The sequence below is a fragment of the Vicia villosa genome, unplaced genomic scaffold (assembly GCF_029867415.1).
Source record: "Vicia villosa cultivar HV-30 ecotype Madison, WI unplaced genomic scaffold, Vvil1.0 ctg.001045F_1_1, whole genome shotgun sequence".
NCBI lineage: Eukaryota > Viridiplantae > Streptophyta > Magnoliopsida > Fabales > Fabaceae > Vicia > Vicia villosa.
In genome coordinates this window covers 239,451-257,102 of record NW_026705455.1, presented here as the reverse complement: position 1 = coordinate 257,102, position 17,652 = coordinate 239,451, and the positions used below count along the sequence as shown (strand labels likewise).

The 17,652-nt window shown below is 37.9% G+C and overlaps 2 protein-coding genes across 2 annotated transcripts; both read left to right on the top strand.

Moving 5' to 3' along the window:
• Window positions 1-6,240: 6,240 nt before the first annotated feature.
• Window positions 6,241-7,107, top strand: LOC131632859 (uncharacterized). Its single transcript, XM_058903578.1, has one exon. It carries the CDS (start codon window positions 6,241-6,243, stop codon window positions 7,105-7,107), a length of 867 nt encoding a protein of 288 aa, XP_058759561.1.
• Window positions 7,108-15,983: 8,876 nt separating this feature from the next.
• LOC131632858 (uncharacterized) lies at window positions 15,984-16,625 on the top strand. Its single transcript, XM_058903577.1, has one exon. The coding sequence runs from the start codon at window positions 15,984-15,986 to the stop codon at window positions 16,623-16,625; it is 642 nt and encodes a 213-aa protein (XP_058759560.1).
• Window positions 16,626-17,652: the final 1,027 nt, after the last annotated feature.

Sequence of the window (17,652 nt, the reverse complement as noted above, 5' to 3'; positions counted from 1 at the left end):
CAATAATAACTTGTATTGAGAGTGTTTCTCCACGAATTTTCATCTGATTAGTGATCATAATCACTCTAGAGAAGTATTCAAATACCTTCTCATTGTTCCTCATGTTGAGATTCTCATACTGCTTACATAAAGACTGAAGCATCGCCGCCATAGCACCATACCAGTGTGTCCCACGGAGCCTTCACCGTCGTTGAATCATAGATCTTCTAAAACACATTCGCATCCACACACTGATGGATGTAGAACAATGTTTTTAATCATTCTTCCCTGTTTTCTCGTTGCACGTTTCTTTGCGCTTCCATTGCATCAGCAACAACCAGCGTGTAACCGTCATTGACGACATCAAAAACATCTTAAGCGCCAAATAACACACGCATTTGAATCATCTGAAGGATAGAAAAACACTTAGAAAGGGGGGTTTGAATAAGTGTAGCTTTAAAACTTGTATGATAAAAACAATTTGCACAATGATTTTTATCCTGGTTCGTTGTTAACTAAACTACTCAAGTCCACCCCCTTGGAGTGATTTACCTCACCTGAGGATTTAATCCACTAATCACAACTTGATCACTCTAGGAACAATCTGCTTAGATACCTTCTAAGACTTTCTAGAGTATACTGATCAACAACCTGATCACTCTAGTTCTTACAACTTAATGTAAACAAATTCTAAGAGTTACAATGCTTCTTATAAAGCTATTATCACAACTGTGATTTTCTCTTAAGTTTAAGCTTAAATCTCATTAAGATATTACAACAGCAATGTAGTGAGTTTGATGATGAAGTTTGAGAGCTTTTGAATTTGACAGCGTTTCTGTATAATGCGCAAGTGTTGTATTGAGCTTCTCATCAGAACTTCATATTTATAGGCACTTGAGAAGATGACCGTTGGGAGCATTTTATGCTTTGCGTAATCCGTACAGCATTGCATTTAATGTTTCACTCTTTTGTCAACTACCTTGAGCCTTATTTTCGCTGTGTCTACTGACGTTGCCTTTAATAGCTTCTAATGTTCCTTTTGTCAGTCAGCGTAGCCTGCCAGTCTAGTACTTGCTTCTGATTTGATGTTTGTGTAAACAACGTTTGAATGTCATCAGAGTCAAACAGCTTGGTGCAGAGCATCTTCTTGTCTTCTGACCTTGAAGTGCTTCTGAGCGTGATACCATGAGAACTTCAGTGCTTTTGCTTCTGATCTCAAGTTCTTCTGATGCTTCCATAGACCCATGTTCTGATTTTGCTTGACTATCTTCTGATGTCTTGCCAGACCATTTTCTGATGTTGCATGCTGAACCTTCTGAGTCAGTGCTTCTTGCGCTGATTTTGTGCATACTCTTTATATAATTCCTGAAATGGAAATTGCATAGTATTAGAGTACCACATTATCTCATACAAAATTCATATGCTTGTTATCATCAAAACTAAGAATATTGATCAGAACAAATCTTGTTCTAACATCATCCACGGATTCCAATTCTTTCAATCAAACACTAGAATTTTCGTATTCAAACTATCGCTTCCACCGTTCATCTTTGATATTATGCAAGAAATCACACAGATCTCACCAAAACACTTGTGTTTCCCGATCCCTCGAAATCAAAAAATGGGATATTGATACGATTCCAATCTTCAATTCACTATGAATTGAATGTAACTGAAATCAAAACAATCACACACCTCACGCACACTCACGTTTCCCTTCCCGCGGATCCGAACCGAAGCTCTAGATATCAATTGTTGGAGCAAAAGGTTGAAGATGAAGATGATGGAAGAGAGAGAAAAATTGTAACTATCTTTTTACTCAATTGAAAAACGATTACAATGAATGATTGTTCACTCTGTCATTACAAAGCAAAAATGCTGTATTAAACCCATATTGGGCCAAACTAATCAAAATTCAACACAAGGTCCAAAATAAACTAACAGCAAATGCTCTAAATGTGCAATTACAATTCAACATTACTGTCAACATGAATGATATATAAAAGAATGTGTTTATTCCTCATCAAATTACAAAAGATATAAACCAATCGTTAGTTGGTTCAGTGGTGATTGGCGCTGAACTTGGTAGGGAGAACCACGGTTCGATCCCCCGCAACTGCGATCGGGAGGGGGCTGGAACCACTTGATGCCAGAACTGACCCCCGAACCGGACTAAACCGGTGGTGATAAACCAAAAAAAAAAAAATTACAAAAGATATAATTAGCCCTTGATAATTATATAAGCATAGTCAGACGTTGAACAATGTTTGGTGAAGTTAATTAATAATCAATTTAGTAGAAAAAGATAATATGGTGTGGCTACATATAGTGTGGTTCAGCCAAGGAAAGAGAGTCATCTAATGAACAATAACGAGAAGGAACAAGACAGTTGTGTCGGGTGTTATTTAGAACAAATAAGGTGGAGGAATCTTCCTTGCCACAACCCCAAGTATAACCTAGAACCTGCACAGAAAGAAGGGGTGTTTTTACAATAATATCTAATATCTTGGAAATTTCTTTATTCATCTTCCTATGAGGTCACCTCCAGCGAAAACTCCAAAATACCCCTGCTTCGGAGATGTATCTCCGAAGTAAATTTTTTTTCTAAATTTTTAAAGACTTCGAAAGTACACTTCCGAAAAAATTTCAAAAATTGAGATTTTGATTAATTCGGAGATGCATCTCCGAAAAACAAAAAAAAATTAAAAATCTCAAAAATTAAAAGTTTTGGGATATTAATTAATTCACATATCATACATATAATTTATGAGTAAATGAATAATAATAATTATATATTTTGATATAATTTATGAGTAAATGAATAATAATAATAATTATATATTTTGATATAATTTATGAGTTATGAATAATAATTATTATATATTTCTATTCTGATTCATATTTTAAAATTTAAAATAATTTTAATTAAAAAAATAAAAATAATTTCAATTACAAAAAATTTAAAATAATTCTAATTATTAAAATGTAGTTATGAATAATTTCAATTCATGTTTCTACGGTTGATAATAATACTGAAAGAGATCAAATAAGACTGATGATGATAATAATAATAATAATAATAATAATAATGATAAAAAAAATTATTTTCCATAATGAATTATGATAAAAAAATTATTTTTCATAATTAAAAATGAATTATAATTTTTTATTTAGTTTAAAAAAATTTAAAAAAAATTGTCTTAATTTTATTTAATGAATAAATTTTATATTTAGTTCTATATAATTCAAAATTTAATTAAAATGTTTTTAATTTATATAAGTTAGTAAAATAATTTTTAACTTTAAAATTGTTTAGGAAATTTTGGCTCACCTTGATTTTATTGATTCACCTTCATTTTATTGATTCACCTTGATTTTATACCTATTAATTGTATTGATTCACCTTGATTTTAATTTTTTAATAATTATTGAATTCTTTTGCAAGTGTATATCCGAAATTTGGTCTTAGAATATTTCGGATATGCATCTCCGAAGACACCCCCTTCCAAAAAAAGGGTGTTTTCGGAAATGCATCTCCGAAAACACCTTATTTTCGTGTTTTCGGAAGTGCATATCCGAAATAAGACAAATTTTGAAAAAAAAAAAAAAAACGTTTCAGAAATGCATTTTCGAAGTTAGGGGTATTTTGGTTTTTTCGCCAGAGGTGACCAAGAAGACATGGAGGTGGATAAAGAAAAACTCTAATATCTTTATGATTTTTTACGTTTTAAAAAAATAATATATTTTTTGGATTTTCGAAAAAATTGTGTGAATTTTATCGAATTTTTGGAGATATTCATGAATTTTTACCGAATTTTTTAGAGTTCTATGAGTTTTTACCGAATTTTTAGAGGAACACACGAGTTTTTATCTGATTTTTCAAAATTTACCAAATTTGAACTATTGGATTTTTCAAATACACTATCGGATTTTTCAAAACTCTATGAATTTTTACCAAATTGTTCAAAATACACTACCGGATTTTTCAAAACTCCGAATTTTTAACGGATTTTCTAAAATACACTATCAGATTTTTTAAAAATCTATAAGATTTTACTAGATTTTCAAAAAGTCTAGAGTTTTTATCGGATTTTTCAAGAAATCTGAGTTTTTACAGGATTTTTCAAGAAATCCGAGTTTTTATCGGATTTTTCAAAAACTAAATTTTTTTACCATATTTTTCGAAAAATTCAGTATTGTACTTGATTTTTTGAAAAATCGGGTAATGTTAATTTCAATTTTTTTGTCTATCAGAAATAAATTATCGGAATTTTCCAAAAATTACCAAACATACCGAATTTATAAAATTTTTTGAAATGTTTAATTCATTTTTTTTAAAATTCGGTAAAAATGCATATTGGACTTTCTAGAATACACTATCGAATTTTTTAATTACACTGTCGGATTTTTCGTTCACTCTTTTTGAATAAAATTTTTACAATAATATTTAACATTTATGAAAAATTATAGGGGTGTCAGGTTTAATTTAAAGGTGGCAAGAAGATTTCTCAATATAAGGTTGTCTATGGGCTCAGAGGTATGAATTGGGAAGCCCACTTTATGCTCTAACAACCTATTTAAGAATAGAAAAAAACTTGTTAAAAGATTTTGAGAAATTTACTTGGCAAACTCCATATTAGTCGTGACACCCCCACATTTTTCAATTTTGATAAATTATATTTGTTGTTACTTACACCACGTTACCGTTTGAAAGAAAATTAACTCATTAAATACCAAAAATATGATAGTCTATTTAAAAAATCTAACCGGCGTTTTTTACAAATCCATAAGTAAAAATTTACATTTTCACCAAATTTTTAAAAAAGTAGTGTGTATTTTTACCAAATTTGAAAAGAGAAAAAACGATAGGTGCTATGCAGCATATTTGCCAATGCCATTAAAAGATTTTTCTAGAACCATTTGCCAACGCAGTTCAAAAATAGGAAAAGATGTAAGCCAACCAACAATTAATTTTTGTATGTGCTCAATATTTAATTATTAAATATGTATATTGTTCTGACTGGGTCGTCGCCTGGCCCAAGTACAACAAGAGGTTCAAAATCATCCTAATCCAAAAGCAAGGCTCAATATAGCTCTCCGTCACCAGGCTGGACGTGCGCCACGATGGGATATCCGGACAGATTCTCCACCTATCTTTCTGGCCAAGGATCCTCCCCCTCGAGGTCTCGGACAGGCACTTCCTACGAGCACCTCCACCTATCCTCTAGGCCGAGGACCCTCATCCCCGTAGGGTTTCTTCATTCACAACCCTCCGAATAAGACGGAGTCTGCGTACTCCCGAAATGGCCGCGTCTCCCCTAAAACTTCGGAGCAGTTGACCCAGAATGGAGACCACGTGCTGGTCTCCACTACACACGTAGAATCTTGGCGGTCTCCGAATTGGGCATGGGTATCCAGTCCAATAGTGAGACCTTGGCCCAACGCTGGGGCTATAAATACCCTCTTTCACTAGAGGGGCAGGTAATTTCATTCATTTTCACTCTTACCTTGTACTTGCATTCTGATTTCTCCCTTTTCTCACTTTGGCATCGGAGTACCTTACAGGTGCACCCCAAGTTCACATAAGCCCAATTCGTTGCAGGCCACAAAGATCCGTCTGATCAGGTACGATCAGTGGCGTCGTCTGTGAGAAACTTGCTTCCCCATCCTTTCTGAACAAAGATCAAAGCATCTTCCAAATCAACTTCCGATCAACATGGTCAACAACAACAAAAATCACCAAAACGGTGACCCTTTCAACATCGAGCCGCTGCTCCACAACCCCCCCCCCCCCCCCCCCCCCCCCCCCCCGCTGACGGGCAAGTTCAACCTAGACGCAACGAGGTCGACCAAAGGGATGGACAACCAGCTTCATCCTCCACGCAAGCCTCTCGACGACTTGAAAATCGGCAGGAGGATGACTACGACCACGTAGACGTCCCCATTCACGAGAACACCGACCCGACCACGGCTCTCTTGCTCACATCCATCAATCAGACCAACCGTCTCTTGTACCAACAGAATCGAAGAATCACTACCCTGGAGAAAAGGCAACGGTCACGCTCTCCCCCGCAGAGACGTCACCGGTCACACTCTCTTTCTCACTCCCGGTCGCCTTCGAGGAGGATCTATCTGTACAGGTCCTACACACCCTCTCCTCGACGAAGGGACACTCCATCCCCGAGACAGAGACGAGGACAGAAAGACTCAGAAAGCCCCTCCCCGGGACCGCGAACTCGCGGGCCAGCGCGGGAGCGGAAGATGCCTAAAAAGAAGCGAGAACAGACTCTCCCAGGGGACAAACGCCCCTCTCCAATAGTGAAGGAAAGGGATCCCGAAAAGAAGCAGCCCCGAAGTCCCCCCCAACATCGTCACCGCCACCGGAGAAGGCATTCCCCATCTCCCGTACACAGCGACGAAGATGATTTTTGTAGCCCCCTGTCCAAAGAGATCAGAAGAGTTTGTCTCCCTAGAGGAATGGAGAAACCTTCGGCGCTGGATTCCTATGATGGGACCACCGATCCAGACGAACACATAGCCGTCATGGAATACCATGTAGTGCGAGGGTCCATCAAATGCCGCATCTTCTCGATGACTCTCACAAAAGGCACCATGACATGGTACCGGAACCTTTCGGCCAACTCCATCCACTCATGGGCGGAGCTGAAGAGTCTATTTTACAACCACTTTAGAGCCTCCCGACGACATCTCAAATTTGAAGCCTCCCTGGAGGCCATAGTCCAGGGAGCCGATGAACCCCTTCGAGCATACCTTGACAAGTTCAACCGGGAAGCCATCCAGGTCAAGATGACCGACCAGATGAAGAGGTACCTCCTCGATCGAGGGCTGAATCTCGACACCGATTTCAAGAAAGCTATCGGGATCGAAAAAGTTCACTCCATAGACGCCCTCCTCCTTAAAGCTCAAACCTTCATCGCTTACAAGGAGAAAGAAGCAGCAACCAAAAGAGGGCTGAAGAGCCAAGACACTCCTCGTAGCTCAGGATATGACAATCCTCCTCGTCGAGGGGGAGAAAAAATAAAGGACGACAGGTCTTGGGAAGTAAAAGACCAAAGAGGACCCTCTGGTCGCTTCACCGAGTACACGCCACTGAACGCTTCCCACTAGCGTATCCTGGCTGAGGGCAAAAGCACTGATTTCAAGAACTCTAGCGTACGCTCCCCGAAGCCGACAAATCTAAATGGTGCAAATACCACAAAATTCATAGGCACCTCACCAAGGACTACGTCCATATTAAAGACGCAATCGAGACTCTGATCAAAGAGGGGCGCCTCTCAAAATACACCAAGAAGAGCGACACTCCTCGGAGGGAGGTCCGCGATGCTAATGAACCCAGAGAGGACAAATCCCCCGACCCAGAGCCGGTCCAGGACGCCCTCTGCGTCTCCCGACCGAGAGATTTCCTTCCCTCGAAAGAACTCACTGATGCATTCAGCCACTAGGAGAAATTCCCCACATCAATGGTCATCTCAAACGGCGGCGACACCGGCCAGCTCACCATCAGCTCGGTGAAAAGAAAGTTTGACAAGCTAATCGGCGCCAACTCGGACTTAGGCCCCACCCTTAGCAGGTTCAAAGGGAAGTCCGAGCCCATCACTTTCTACCTCGATGAGCTGCCAGGGGGTGCCCCTAACGCCAACATACCCCTAGTCATCCGAGCAAGAATGGCCAACTTCGACGTCCGCCAGATCCTCGTCGACGAGGGAAGATTGGTAGACATAATGTACTCTCAGCTGTTCAAAACACTCTAGCTCGATGACTCCCACCTAACTCCTTACGTGGGATCCGACCTCCAAGGCTTCAACAGTACCACACAAAAACCTTGGGGATTTGTCGAACTGAGCATCACTCTCGGGGAAGGCGAAGTGTAATACGGTGAACTGACTTTTATATCGAAATGTTGCGGTAAGCAAGAGTCGCCACCGACTTTTATTTTATCCAAATATCGGAAAGGCTAAAAGAACAGGAAAAACCTTTTAAATAAAAACTGATTTCGGGGGGTAATTATGCAAAGGGAAGGTGTAAGGCACCCTTTGCATCCATGGTTTTCCATGGGCTCTTAATTGCTTTGTCTTTTTCGTTCAGAAATGTAGAAGAAGTGAATATGGACTTTAGCTCGTAAATGAGCGTAGCCATTTTGAAGGTTTATGAGAAAGAATATGAAAAAGGTTTTAGAGCAAGGCAAAGCAATTAGGGGCAATTACCTTAGTAATGTAGAAAACAGTTCTTTTAGCCTTTCAGGATGAAAGGGTCTATCCATGCCATAAGGGGGCAGGAAGCCTTTCATTTGAAGGTTGAAGGGTCATCGAGGGTTCGTTCGCCATAAGACTGTCCCATGCCATAGAGAGGCAGGTAGTCTAAGGGAAGAACCAGAATAGCCTTTCGTAGGCAGCCAGAGGATACCTCAGCCTTTCGTAGGCAACTTTCGAGGGTCGAGGTCATATTGGTGTATCGAAGGCAGCATCATTAGGGTCTTATGACCTTTGCATAACCGAGGCAACATGGCTGAGGTATCCTCATATTCGAGGGACATGGCTATTCTGCAAAAACACAAGGCAACAGGCAACAGGCAACAGGCAACAGAGAGGTTACCCCAAAAGTGTGCGTGTGTGCACCAATCACGTGATTAGATTCAGATATTCATCTTATAATTAGTTATTCTAAATTGATTACAAGCTTGTACTCCCTAGAATTACTAACCACAACAATTAATATTAACAATTAAAATAATAATGGGGAAAGGGAAAATGAAACCAGCGGGGGAAAGGGAAAATGAAACCAGCGGGATAATAATGCTATAGATCTAACACAAGTAATAATTAAGATCAGGGTTTAGGGTTACCGACTATTCGAAGCTTTGGCAATTGGCAAACCTGAAAAGGTGGGAAAAATAGAAAACAGGATATATGTGAGTGCATTATCAGTTCAGCCATAAATATGGTTAACCTTAATCAATAAAAGTAAAAATACAAGAAAAAGGGAAAAGAGCACTTAGCTTCGATTGATGAAGGTTGATGGGCAAAGGTTTGCCTCGAGCACTAAGCATTGACCCTGATCATTAGAGGGTTGGCAAAAAGAATAAAAAGAAGAAGTAAGTGCAGGAGAAGTTCCATTAACAAAGGCACTAAACCCTGATTAAAGAAAATAAAAGGTAAATAAATATTTAAATAAGAGAGGTTAGAACTTAGCTTCGTGTTTGACGTGGCGCGTAGTCGGAGTGTATTTGAAAAGCAATCCTAGAAAAAGGCACGGAAAGCAAATATCTCAGTGTATGGAATGATCATCGTAAACCCTAATTAGGGTATGAATTAAATAAGAAAATATAAACGATTTAATTAATTATTGGTCTCGCGACCTAATTAATTAAATCGAGAAGAGAAAATAAAATCAGACACTCAGGTATTTTTTAGGAATTTTTTAGAATTAAAACAAAATAAATATGAATTTTTGAATATATAAGCATAAATGAAATAATTAGAATAAATATGATAATAAGAAAATAAATAGATATATAAATAAAATAATTTAAATGAAATAAATATTATATATAAATAAATAAATAAACAAGAATGAAGAAAATAATATATGTAAAAAATAATTTAAATAATATATATATATATATATATATATATATATATATATATATATATATATATATATATATATATATATATATATATATGAATTTAAATGAATAATATAAATGTGAAAAGAAAATAAAATAAATAAATTATTAATTATAAAAGAAAAGTTTTGAAAATAAAAACATATAATACTTTATTATTATTAAGAAAAAAGAAAAGAATTAAAGTGATATATATATATATATATATATATATATATATATATATATATATATATATATATATATAAATAAAAATAATGGGTTATATAATTAAAAATAAAAAAAATTGAAAAAAACTTAGCTTGAGATCGTATGTGGCAAGGGCCTGAAGGTTTACGGTGCGCCTGCGCCCTATGGAGCAATGGATCTGGTGAGTGCTTGATCCAATGATGAGTGCGCTAAGGGAGCATCGTATTAGTGTTCGTCTTAATGCACTGAATCCCAGAGTTTGAAAATTCTTCAGCGCGCCTTTTGGTTTGAAACAGGCCAATCACGGGGCGACACGAGGTCATCCCCATCCCCCAGCCGTCGTCTTAGGTTAGGACTTCTACCTACGGACGTTTCGTCCGTCGCTACTGGACATGCAAATAACGAATACGCCCTAGCATGCAAATAAATGTTTCGCGAGCCAATGAACGTGATCGTCCAGGCCTCACGAGTCCAACCATGGTATCAATTGGTCTTAATTTTACATGTGGAAGAAATCCCTAATTTGAAACCCTAGCATTCAATAATGGTAACTCGCAATATACGCACGCAAACAATCGATTAATTGGCCAGAAACATTCAAAGCACCATAACAAACAATATTATGTGATTAAAATATGCTCATGCATCGTAAAATATAGTGATTGGAAAATTTTAAAGAGTTGCAAACCGTGGGTTATGAATGCGTGTTCTTGGTGCGTGGAGACCTGGTAATGATTGGAGAGGCTTCCTTGCACCTTCAGGAATGTAATTGAATCCTCAAATCTCCTTGGAAGCGGCTGCCATTTGGAATCCGAATTTGTTTTCTTCTTGAAATTTTAAGAGCTTGATTAGGGTTATTTTGCAAAAAAAACTCGTCCCCTTGTACTTTGGCCTTGTTCCTGTACTTATAGAGATGGATTAGGGTTGATTTTAGGTCATAGAACTTGATCAAATCTTATTGAATCCAAGATTGCAATTTTTTGGAAGTTTGATTTACAAATGTTTCCAATTTTGGCCAAATCTCATATTTTCCTTTCCAATCTACCTTAGCACGAAATTTCTTTGATAATGTGCCTTAAATGATGATTGGATTGGATCACAATCAAATATTTTACCAGATATTTAGCTTCCCCTTGATTTACTTGATTTTTAATTCTTTTTTTAATTGAATAAAAATCATAATAAATAACAAAAATTGAATAATTTCATGGCATAGGAGTTGTGGGCTCTTAAGACCATAAGGGAGGAGTTTGGATCCTAAGAATCATGGGCCTTTTTGTAAAAAAATTCAATTTTAATCTTTTTTCTTCACACTTTTCCCTCCAAAATAGTCCAACTTTGACAAGGCCTATCTCCCTCAATTTTTGAGATATGGAGGAGTTCTAGGACTTTTTAGAAACCTTAGAGAGTCCTCTAACCAGTGTCTTTGGTCTCATATCAAAATGATTTTTCATGCTCCTTGTGTGTCCTTTTGAAAAAAGGTGGCTTTTTGTTGACTTTTGGAAAGGACCTATAATGTTTTAGTCCATATCTCTCAAATGAAGCATTTTTAGACTTGGCATGTGAGAGACAAAAGTGTAGAGAATCAAATATCCTTCAAAATAAGCTTTAGATGGAAAATTTCTGATGTTGCATGTGAGAGTTATGGCCGGTCAAAGTTCAGTTGACTTTCTCCTATACAAACCCTAATTTAGAAACTTTTTGATTTATTGATTTTTTATCTTTCCTCGATGAACCATGATCAATACTTGATCAAATGGTGAATGATACTTCAATATTAGGATCTTGACAAAAAATCGGGAGTTTTGACTTTACTTTGCCCACAGTTGACTTTTAGGTCAACCCAGTCGACTGTTGACTTTCTGAACATTTGAGTGATCAATCTTTTAAGCTGAGACTTGATACTTGTCATAGAGGAAATGTAAGATACTTTGAGCAATATGGGATGCCTTGGAGCCATTGATTCATTGATTTTCCTTTGAACCAACCAAACCCTAATTTCTGAGCCTTGTATAGGAGAATGTGTCTTGGAGCTTTATGTATTGATTTGAATTTGTATAAGAGAAATAGTATGGGCAAATTTTGGGGTATGACACAAAGCATCAAGACAAGTCAAGGCTCGTTTTTTGGTCATCAACTGCCCGTCACTCTACAACTGCATCATTGGCCGACCAACACTGGCCGAGCTCACCGCAGTCCCGTCCACTGTCCACCTCAAGATGAAGTTCTATATGAAGAGGGGACGGGTCGCAATGGTGAATGCCGACATTGAAGCTCAAGAAGGGTTTTTGACGCGTCCATGAAGGGCTACTAGTCGATCATCGCCAACAAAAAGCCTCGAGTAGAAGACAAGCCTGCCTGAGAAGATCTGAAGCCTTCGCCCAACATCAACTCGGTAGATCTTGATACCCGCTTCACCAAAGAGGTACTGAAGAATGGAGAGGATCCCCGATCAGAGACCTCTCATCTCGTTCGCCCAATCCCGAACGGAGACTTCGAGCTCATTCCCCTCGGCGATGATCCCAACAAAGGAGTGATGATCCCTATCAAGATTTGTCGCAAAATCCACCTAACACGCCCTCCCGTTTTTCAATTTTTGGCACAAAGAAGTATCCTTCAAATGGACCGAGGAGTGCGACCTAGCCCTACTTCATCTCAAACAGGTCTTATCCCAACCACCAGTTCTTACCCAACCAGAGAACAAGGAAACCTTATACCTCTATCTGGTCGTCTCAAACGAAGCCGTCAGTAGGGACGTCAACTTGCCTCCGTTAGCGGGGATCCCGTGGGGATTCCCCGTTTGGGGGCCCAATAACGGGGAATTTTCCCCCCTGCGGGGACGAGGATGGGGAATAAAGTCTCCCTGAAGGCACTTCGGGGACGGGGGTGGCGTAAATATCCCCCGCCCCGTGCAGTCCCCGCCCGCCTAAAATAGCATAATATACTTAATTAATATACAATTTTAAATTATTATGTAAGTTTATTTGTCATTTCATATAATTAATCTTATACACAAATTTAAAATATATATGTATTGTTAGTAAAAGAGTAAGATCTAAATGATTATTTCAATTTTTTTAGTTGAAATTTTGGTGGTCATGACACTCAATATTATAGATTAAATATTATTAAAATAATATATTTATCATAAAGGAATAATTTCAAAATTTCTTGTGGTTAATTTTTGAAGCTTTTACTATTAATTTGGTTTAAAATAAAAAATAAAAAATAATGTTTGTAAACCTTGGGGATCCGTGGGGACCCGCGGGAATCCGCGGGGACGGGGATGGGAGACAAAATCCCCCCGTAGCGGGGATGGGGAATAGATTTGAGGGCGGGGATTGTGATGGGAATGTATCCCCCGTCCCCGCCCCGCCCCATTGACATCCCTAGCCGTCAGCGCGGCCTTTATAAGAGAAATGGTCGACGGGTAGAAACCCGTCTACTTCACCAGCAAAGCGCTTCAAGGGCCCGAGGTCAGGTATCAGCAAATTGAGAAAGTCGCTTCAGCGCTAATCATCGCCGCTCGAAGGCTAAGATATTACTTCCTGGCCCACACCATTGTCGTAAGGACCGACCAACCTATCAAGCAACTCCTCGCCCGACCCGACATGGCCCGAAAAATGCTTAAGTGGTCAATTGAATTATCCGAATAAAAAATCCAGTACGAGAGCAGAAAATCCCTTAAAGCCCAATTCCTAGCCGACTTTGTCGCCGAAATGACGACGAGCGACCCTCAGGCCTCAGCCGATAACGTATGGACAATCTTCATCGACATAACTTCTAGATCTTCAGGAAGCGGAGCAGGAATTATCCTCGAGAACGAAGAGGGCCTCATTATCGAAGCTTCCTTAATCCTCTCATTTTCCACCTCAAACAACCAGGCTGAATACGAGGCCTTCCTAGCCGGGTTGCGCCTGGCCGAAGACCTCGGAGCCCGGGAGGTAAAAATTTACACCGACTCCCAGATCGTCGCCTCACAAGTCAACTGCGATTAACAAGCGAAAAATGACGCCCTCGTCGAATACCTGGCCTAGGTAAAAGAAAAGATGAATAATTTCGATCATGCAGTAGTCGAACATGTCCCCCACGAACATAATACCAGAGCCGAGATTTTGTCTAAACTCGCGAGCACGAGGAAAAAGGGAGGAAACAAATTGGTAATCCAAGAAATACTACCTAGGCCGAGCATAGGCAGACCGACCCTCTTGCTTGAAGTGAATGCCATATGAGAAAGTCAGTGTTGGATGACCCCAGTTTATAATATCCTCACAAAGGGAGAGCTGCCGGCCGAACAAAAAGTGGCCTCCTTAACCAAATAGATGGCATGTTCGTACGTCATCATCGAGAACAAACTATACAGACATGGATTCTCTGTCCCCCTACCCAAATTCATCGACGCGCCCCAAGCGCTTAAGATCTTGCAAGATCTCCACAAAGGCATCAACGCCTAACACCTTAGAGGTAGCTCCCTTGCACGGAAAGCCCTCCGAGCATGTTATTATTGGCTGACGATGCAGCAAGATGCCAAGGATCACGTCCAAAAATGTGACAAATGCCAGTGCCACGCCGACATGTATCTAGCCCCGCCTTACGAGCTCAAATCGCTCTCATCCCCGTGGCCTTTCACCTGGTGAGGGATGGATATCCTCATACCCTTTCCGATTGGTTCATACCAAAACAAGTACCTGATCATCGTCGTGGATTACTTCACCAAATGGACCGAGGCCGATGCACTCGCTAAAATCACGACATACAATATACTTCGCTTGGGGTACCACAAGCGCTAGTGACCGACAACGACACACAATTCACCAACAGAATATTCCAAGAATTTGTTGCTAAGCTCAAAACCAAACACCATTTTACCTCCATCGAACACCCTCAAACCAACGGGCAAGCTGAAGTTGCGAATCGACTAATCCTCCGGGGACTTAAATGCCGACTCGGCAAAGCCAACAAAGGTTGGGTCGAGGAGTTGCACAGCGTGTTGTGGGCATACAAAACGACACCCCACTTAACGCTGACTCGGCAAAGCCAACAAAGGTTTTATTTTTCTCTACCTTCAATTTCAAGTTTTCAACTTAAAGTTAATAAGTTTTTTAAACCAAATTATTTGCACACTATTGTTTGCCATGTGCTCAATCTTGACTGTCAATAAAATAATGCTAGATAAATTTTTACATAAGCCATGAGACCAAGCAATTTCCTAAGAAGTGAAAAATGTCACTAGCAATTTTACTATCCACTTCGCGATCCCCAAAATCAAAATTGAAAAAAATTCTATTAAGTTACATTCACTTTCTTTTTGGGAACCATAAACTAAACTTAAGCTTACCACTCAAATATTTAAGAGTACGCTTAAAGTGTGTTTGGATGAAGCATTTTAATGAGGTAATGTAATGTTTTCAGGGAATTTAAAATGATATGTACAAAATTTATTGTTTGGATACAAAAATGAAGAATTGTTAAAATGATGGAAATTTATGGAGTATTTTATCTAAGTTAAATTTAATCATATTAAAATGACACCAAAAATTAAGCTGGTGTATCTTAGTTCTGCGGATGATTTGTTACTATTTGCCCATGGTGATACTACCTCTGTCAAGCTGCTTATGACTGTTTTCAAACAGTTCTCAGACTCAATAGGGTTGATATTTAACCCTAACAAATGCAAAGCTTATTATGGTGGGGTTGATGAGGAGACTAGGCTGGAGATTAGTAGAGTCATTAGTTTTGCTGAAGGGTCCATTCCTTTTCGTTATCTGGGGATCCCGCTGGCTAGCAAGAAGCTTAGTGTGTAGCACTGCATGCCTTTGATATATAATCTAGTGGCTAGGATCCGACACTAGACTTCTAGAATGTCAAGTTTTGCTGGAATATTTATGTTGATCAAAAGTGTCCTCTTTTCCATAACAAACTACTGGCTTAAATGCCTTCCTTTGCCTAAGAAGATCCTGCAAAAGGTGGATAGTATTTGCAGAAGTTACTTATGGACTAGAAAGGACTGCAACTCGAAGAAAGCCCCAGTTGCCTGGACTTGACAAACCTGAGGGACTGAAATAGAGCTCACCTTATCATGTTGGTTTGGGATTTGAGTGGTAAGGCTGACAGCTAATGGAATAGGTGGATAAATGTGTATTACCTAAAAAACAATGATGTAAAGACCATGAATGTTAGCAGCTCCGGTTCGTGGGTCTTTAAAGCTATTATGAAGCAGAGAGGAGTTATTGAGCAACATCATATGTGGAGCATGACCCTGAATAAAGTGGAGGTGAAAATCAGAGATATCTATTTGAAGATTTTACAAGAGCAAGTCCACAAACCGTGGAGGAAGATCATGTATGATAATGGAGCCTGGCCTAGAGCAAAAGTTATCATTTGGTTAGCTTTCCATGGGAAGTTGGCAACAAAAGAGAGGTTGAAGCGGTTTGGAATTCTGGATGATGATATTTGCTACTTTGGCAATGCACAAGAGACCCAAAATCATTTGTTTTTTGATTGTGGTGTTATGAAGAGTATTTTGACTCAGGTGCTAGATTGGATTAAGGTTCAGCATTCTCCTGGTGCTTGGGAAGAGGAGATAAATTGGATTAGCTTGAATACTAAAGGAATGGGGTGGAAAGCAAAGGTTTTGAAAATAGCTTATACAGAAACAGTCTACAATTACTGGTTATACTGGAATGATATATGTTTTGGTAATACTGATAGTAATAGAGGTATAGTGGATAGAACCATAGATACAATTATATATCGTGCTTGGACAAATACTAAGTTAAGACATCATGTTAGTGTTTTCATGATGTCTTGAGAGAGAGTTTGGTTTTGTTTTTGTAGTGTCTTGGGTGGCGGGATCCGTTTGGATCGCCTTGTAATTAACTGTTCTTTGGTTAATGAAAGTATATCTTTTTCCAACAAAAAAAATGACAACAAAAATCAAATAATTTGAAATTCCTCTCATACTCCATAGAATGTATTTGTTACTATTATTTCTTCAAATTTTGCAAATTGGTCCTTATATTTTTCAAATTTGTAAAATTGACCCCAAAATTTTCCAAAAAATTGCAAATTGATCCTTAATAATTTTTAAATTTTACAATTTGGTCCTTCAAATTTTTAAAAATTGAAAATTAGTCCTTACTTTTCAGTTTTTTAAATTGGTCCAAAAATTTAAATTTTATAAAAAAACGATTCCAAAAATCTAGCAATGAAATTTCTTAATACTCCATCCAAATAAAATAATTTGAAAATGAGTGAATTTCAATTGAATCATTTGAATTGCTTTGAATTTTAAATTCCATTAAAATTTTCAATTACTTCATCCAAACACACTCTAAGAGTGTATTTGAATGAAAATTTTAATGAAGTAATGTAATGTTTTGAGGAAATTTAAAATGATTTGTACAAAATTTAGATACAAAAATAAATAATTGTTAAAATGATGAAAATTTATGAAGTATTTTATCTAAGTTAAATTTAATCATTTTGAAATGATACCAAAAACCAAAGAATTTGAAATTCCTCTTATACTCCATAGAATGTATTTGTTACTATTATTTCTTTAAATTTTGTAAATTGGTCCTTATATTTTCTAAAATTACAAAATTGACTCCAAAAATTTTTAAAATATTGCAAATTGGTTCTTAATAGTTTTTAAAATTTACAATTTGGTTCTTCAAATTTTCAAAAGTAGGGACCAATTTACAATTTTTTAAAATTTGAAGGACCAAATTGTAAATTTTAAAAACTATTAAGAACCAATTTGCAATTTCCATCATTTTAACATTCTTTTAATTTTGTATCCAAACAATAAATTTTGTACAAACCATTTTAAATTA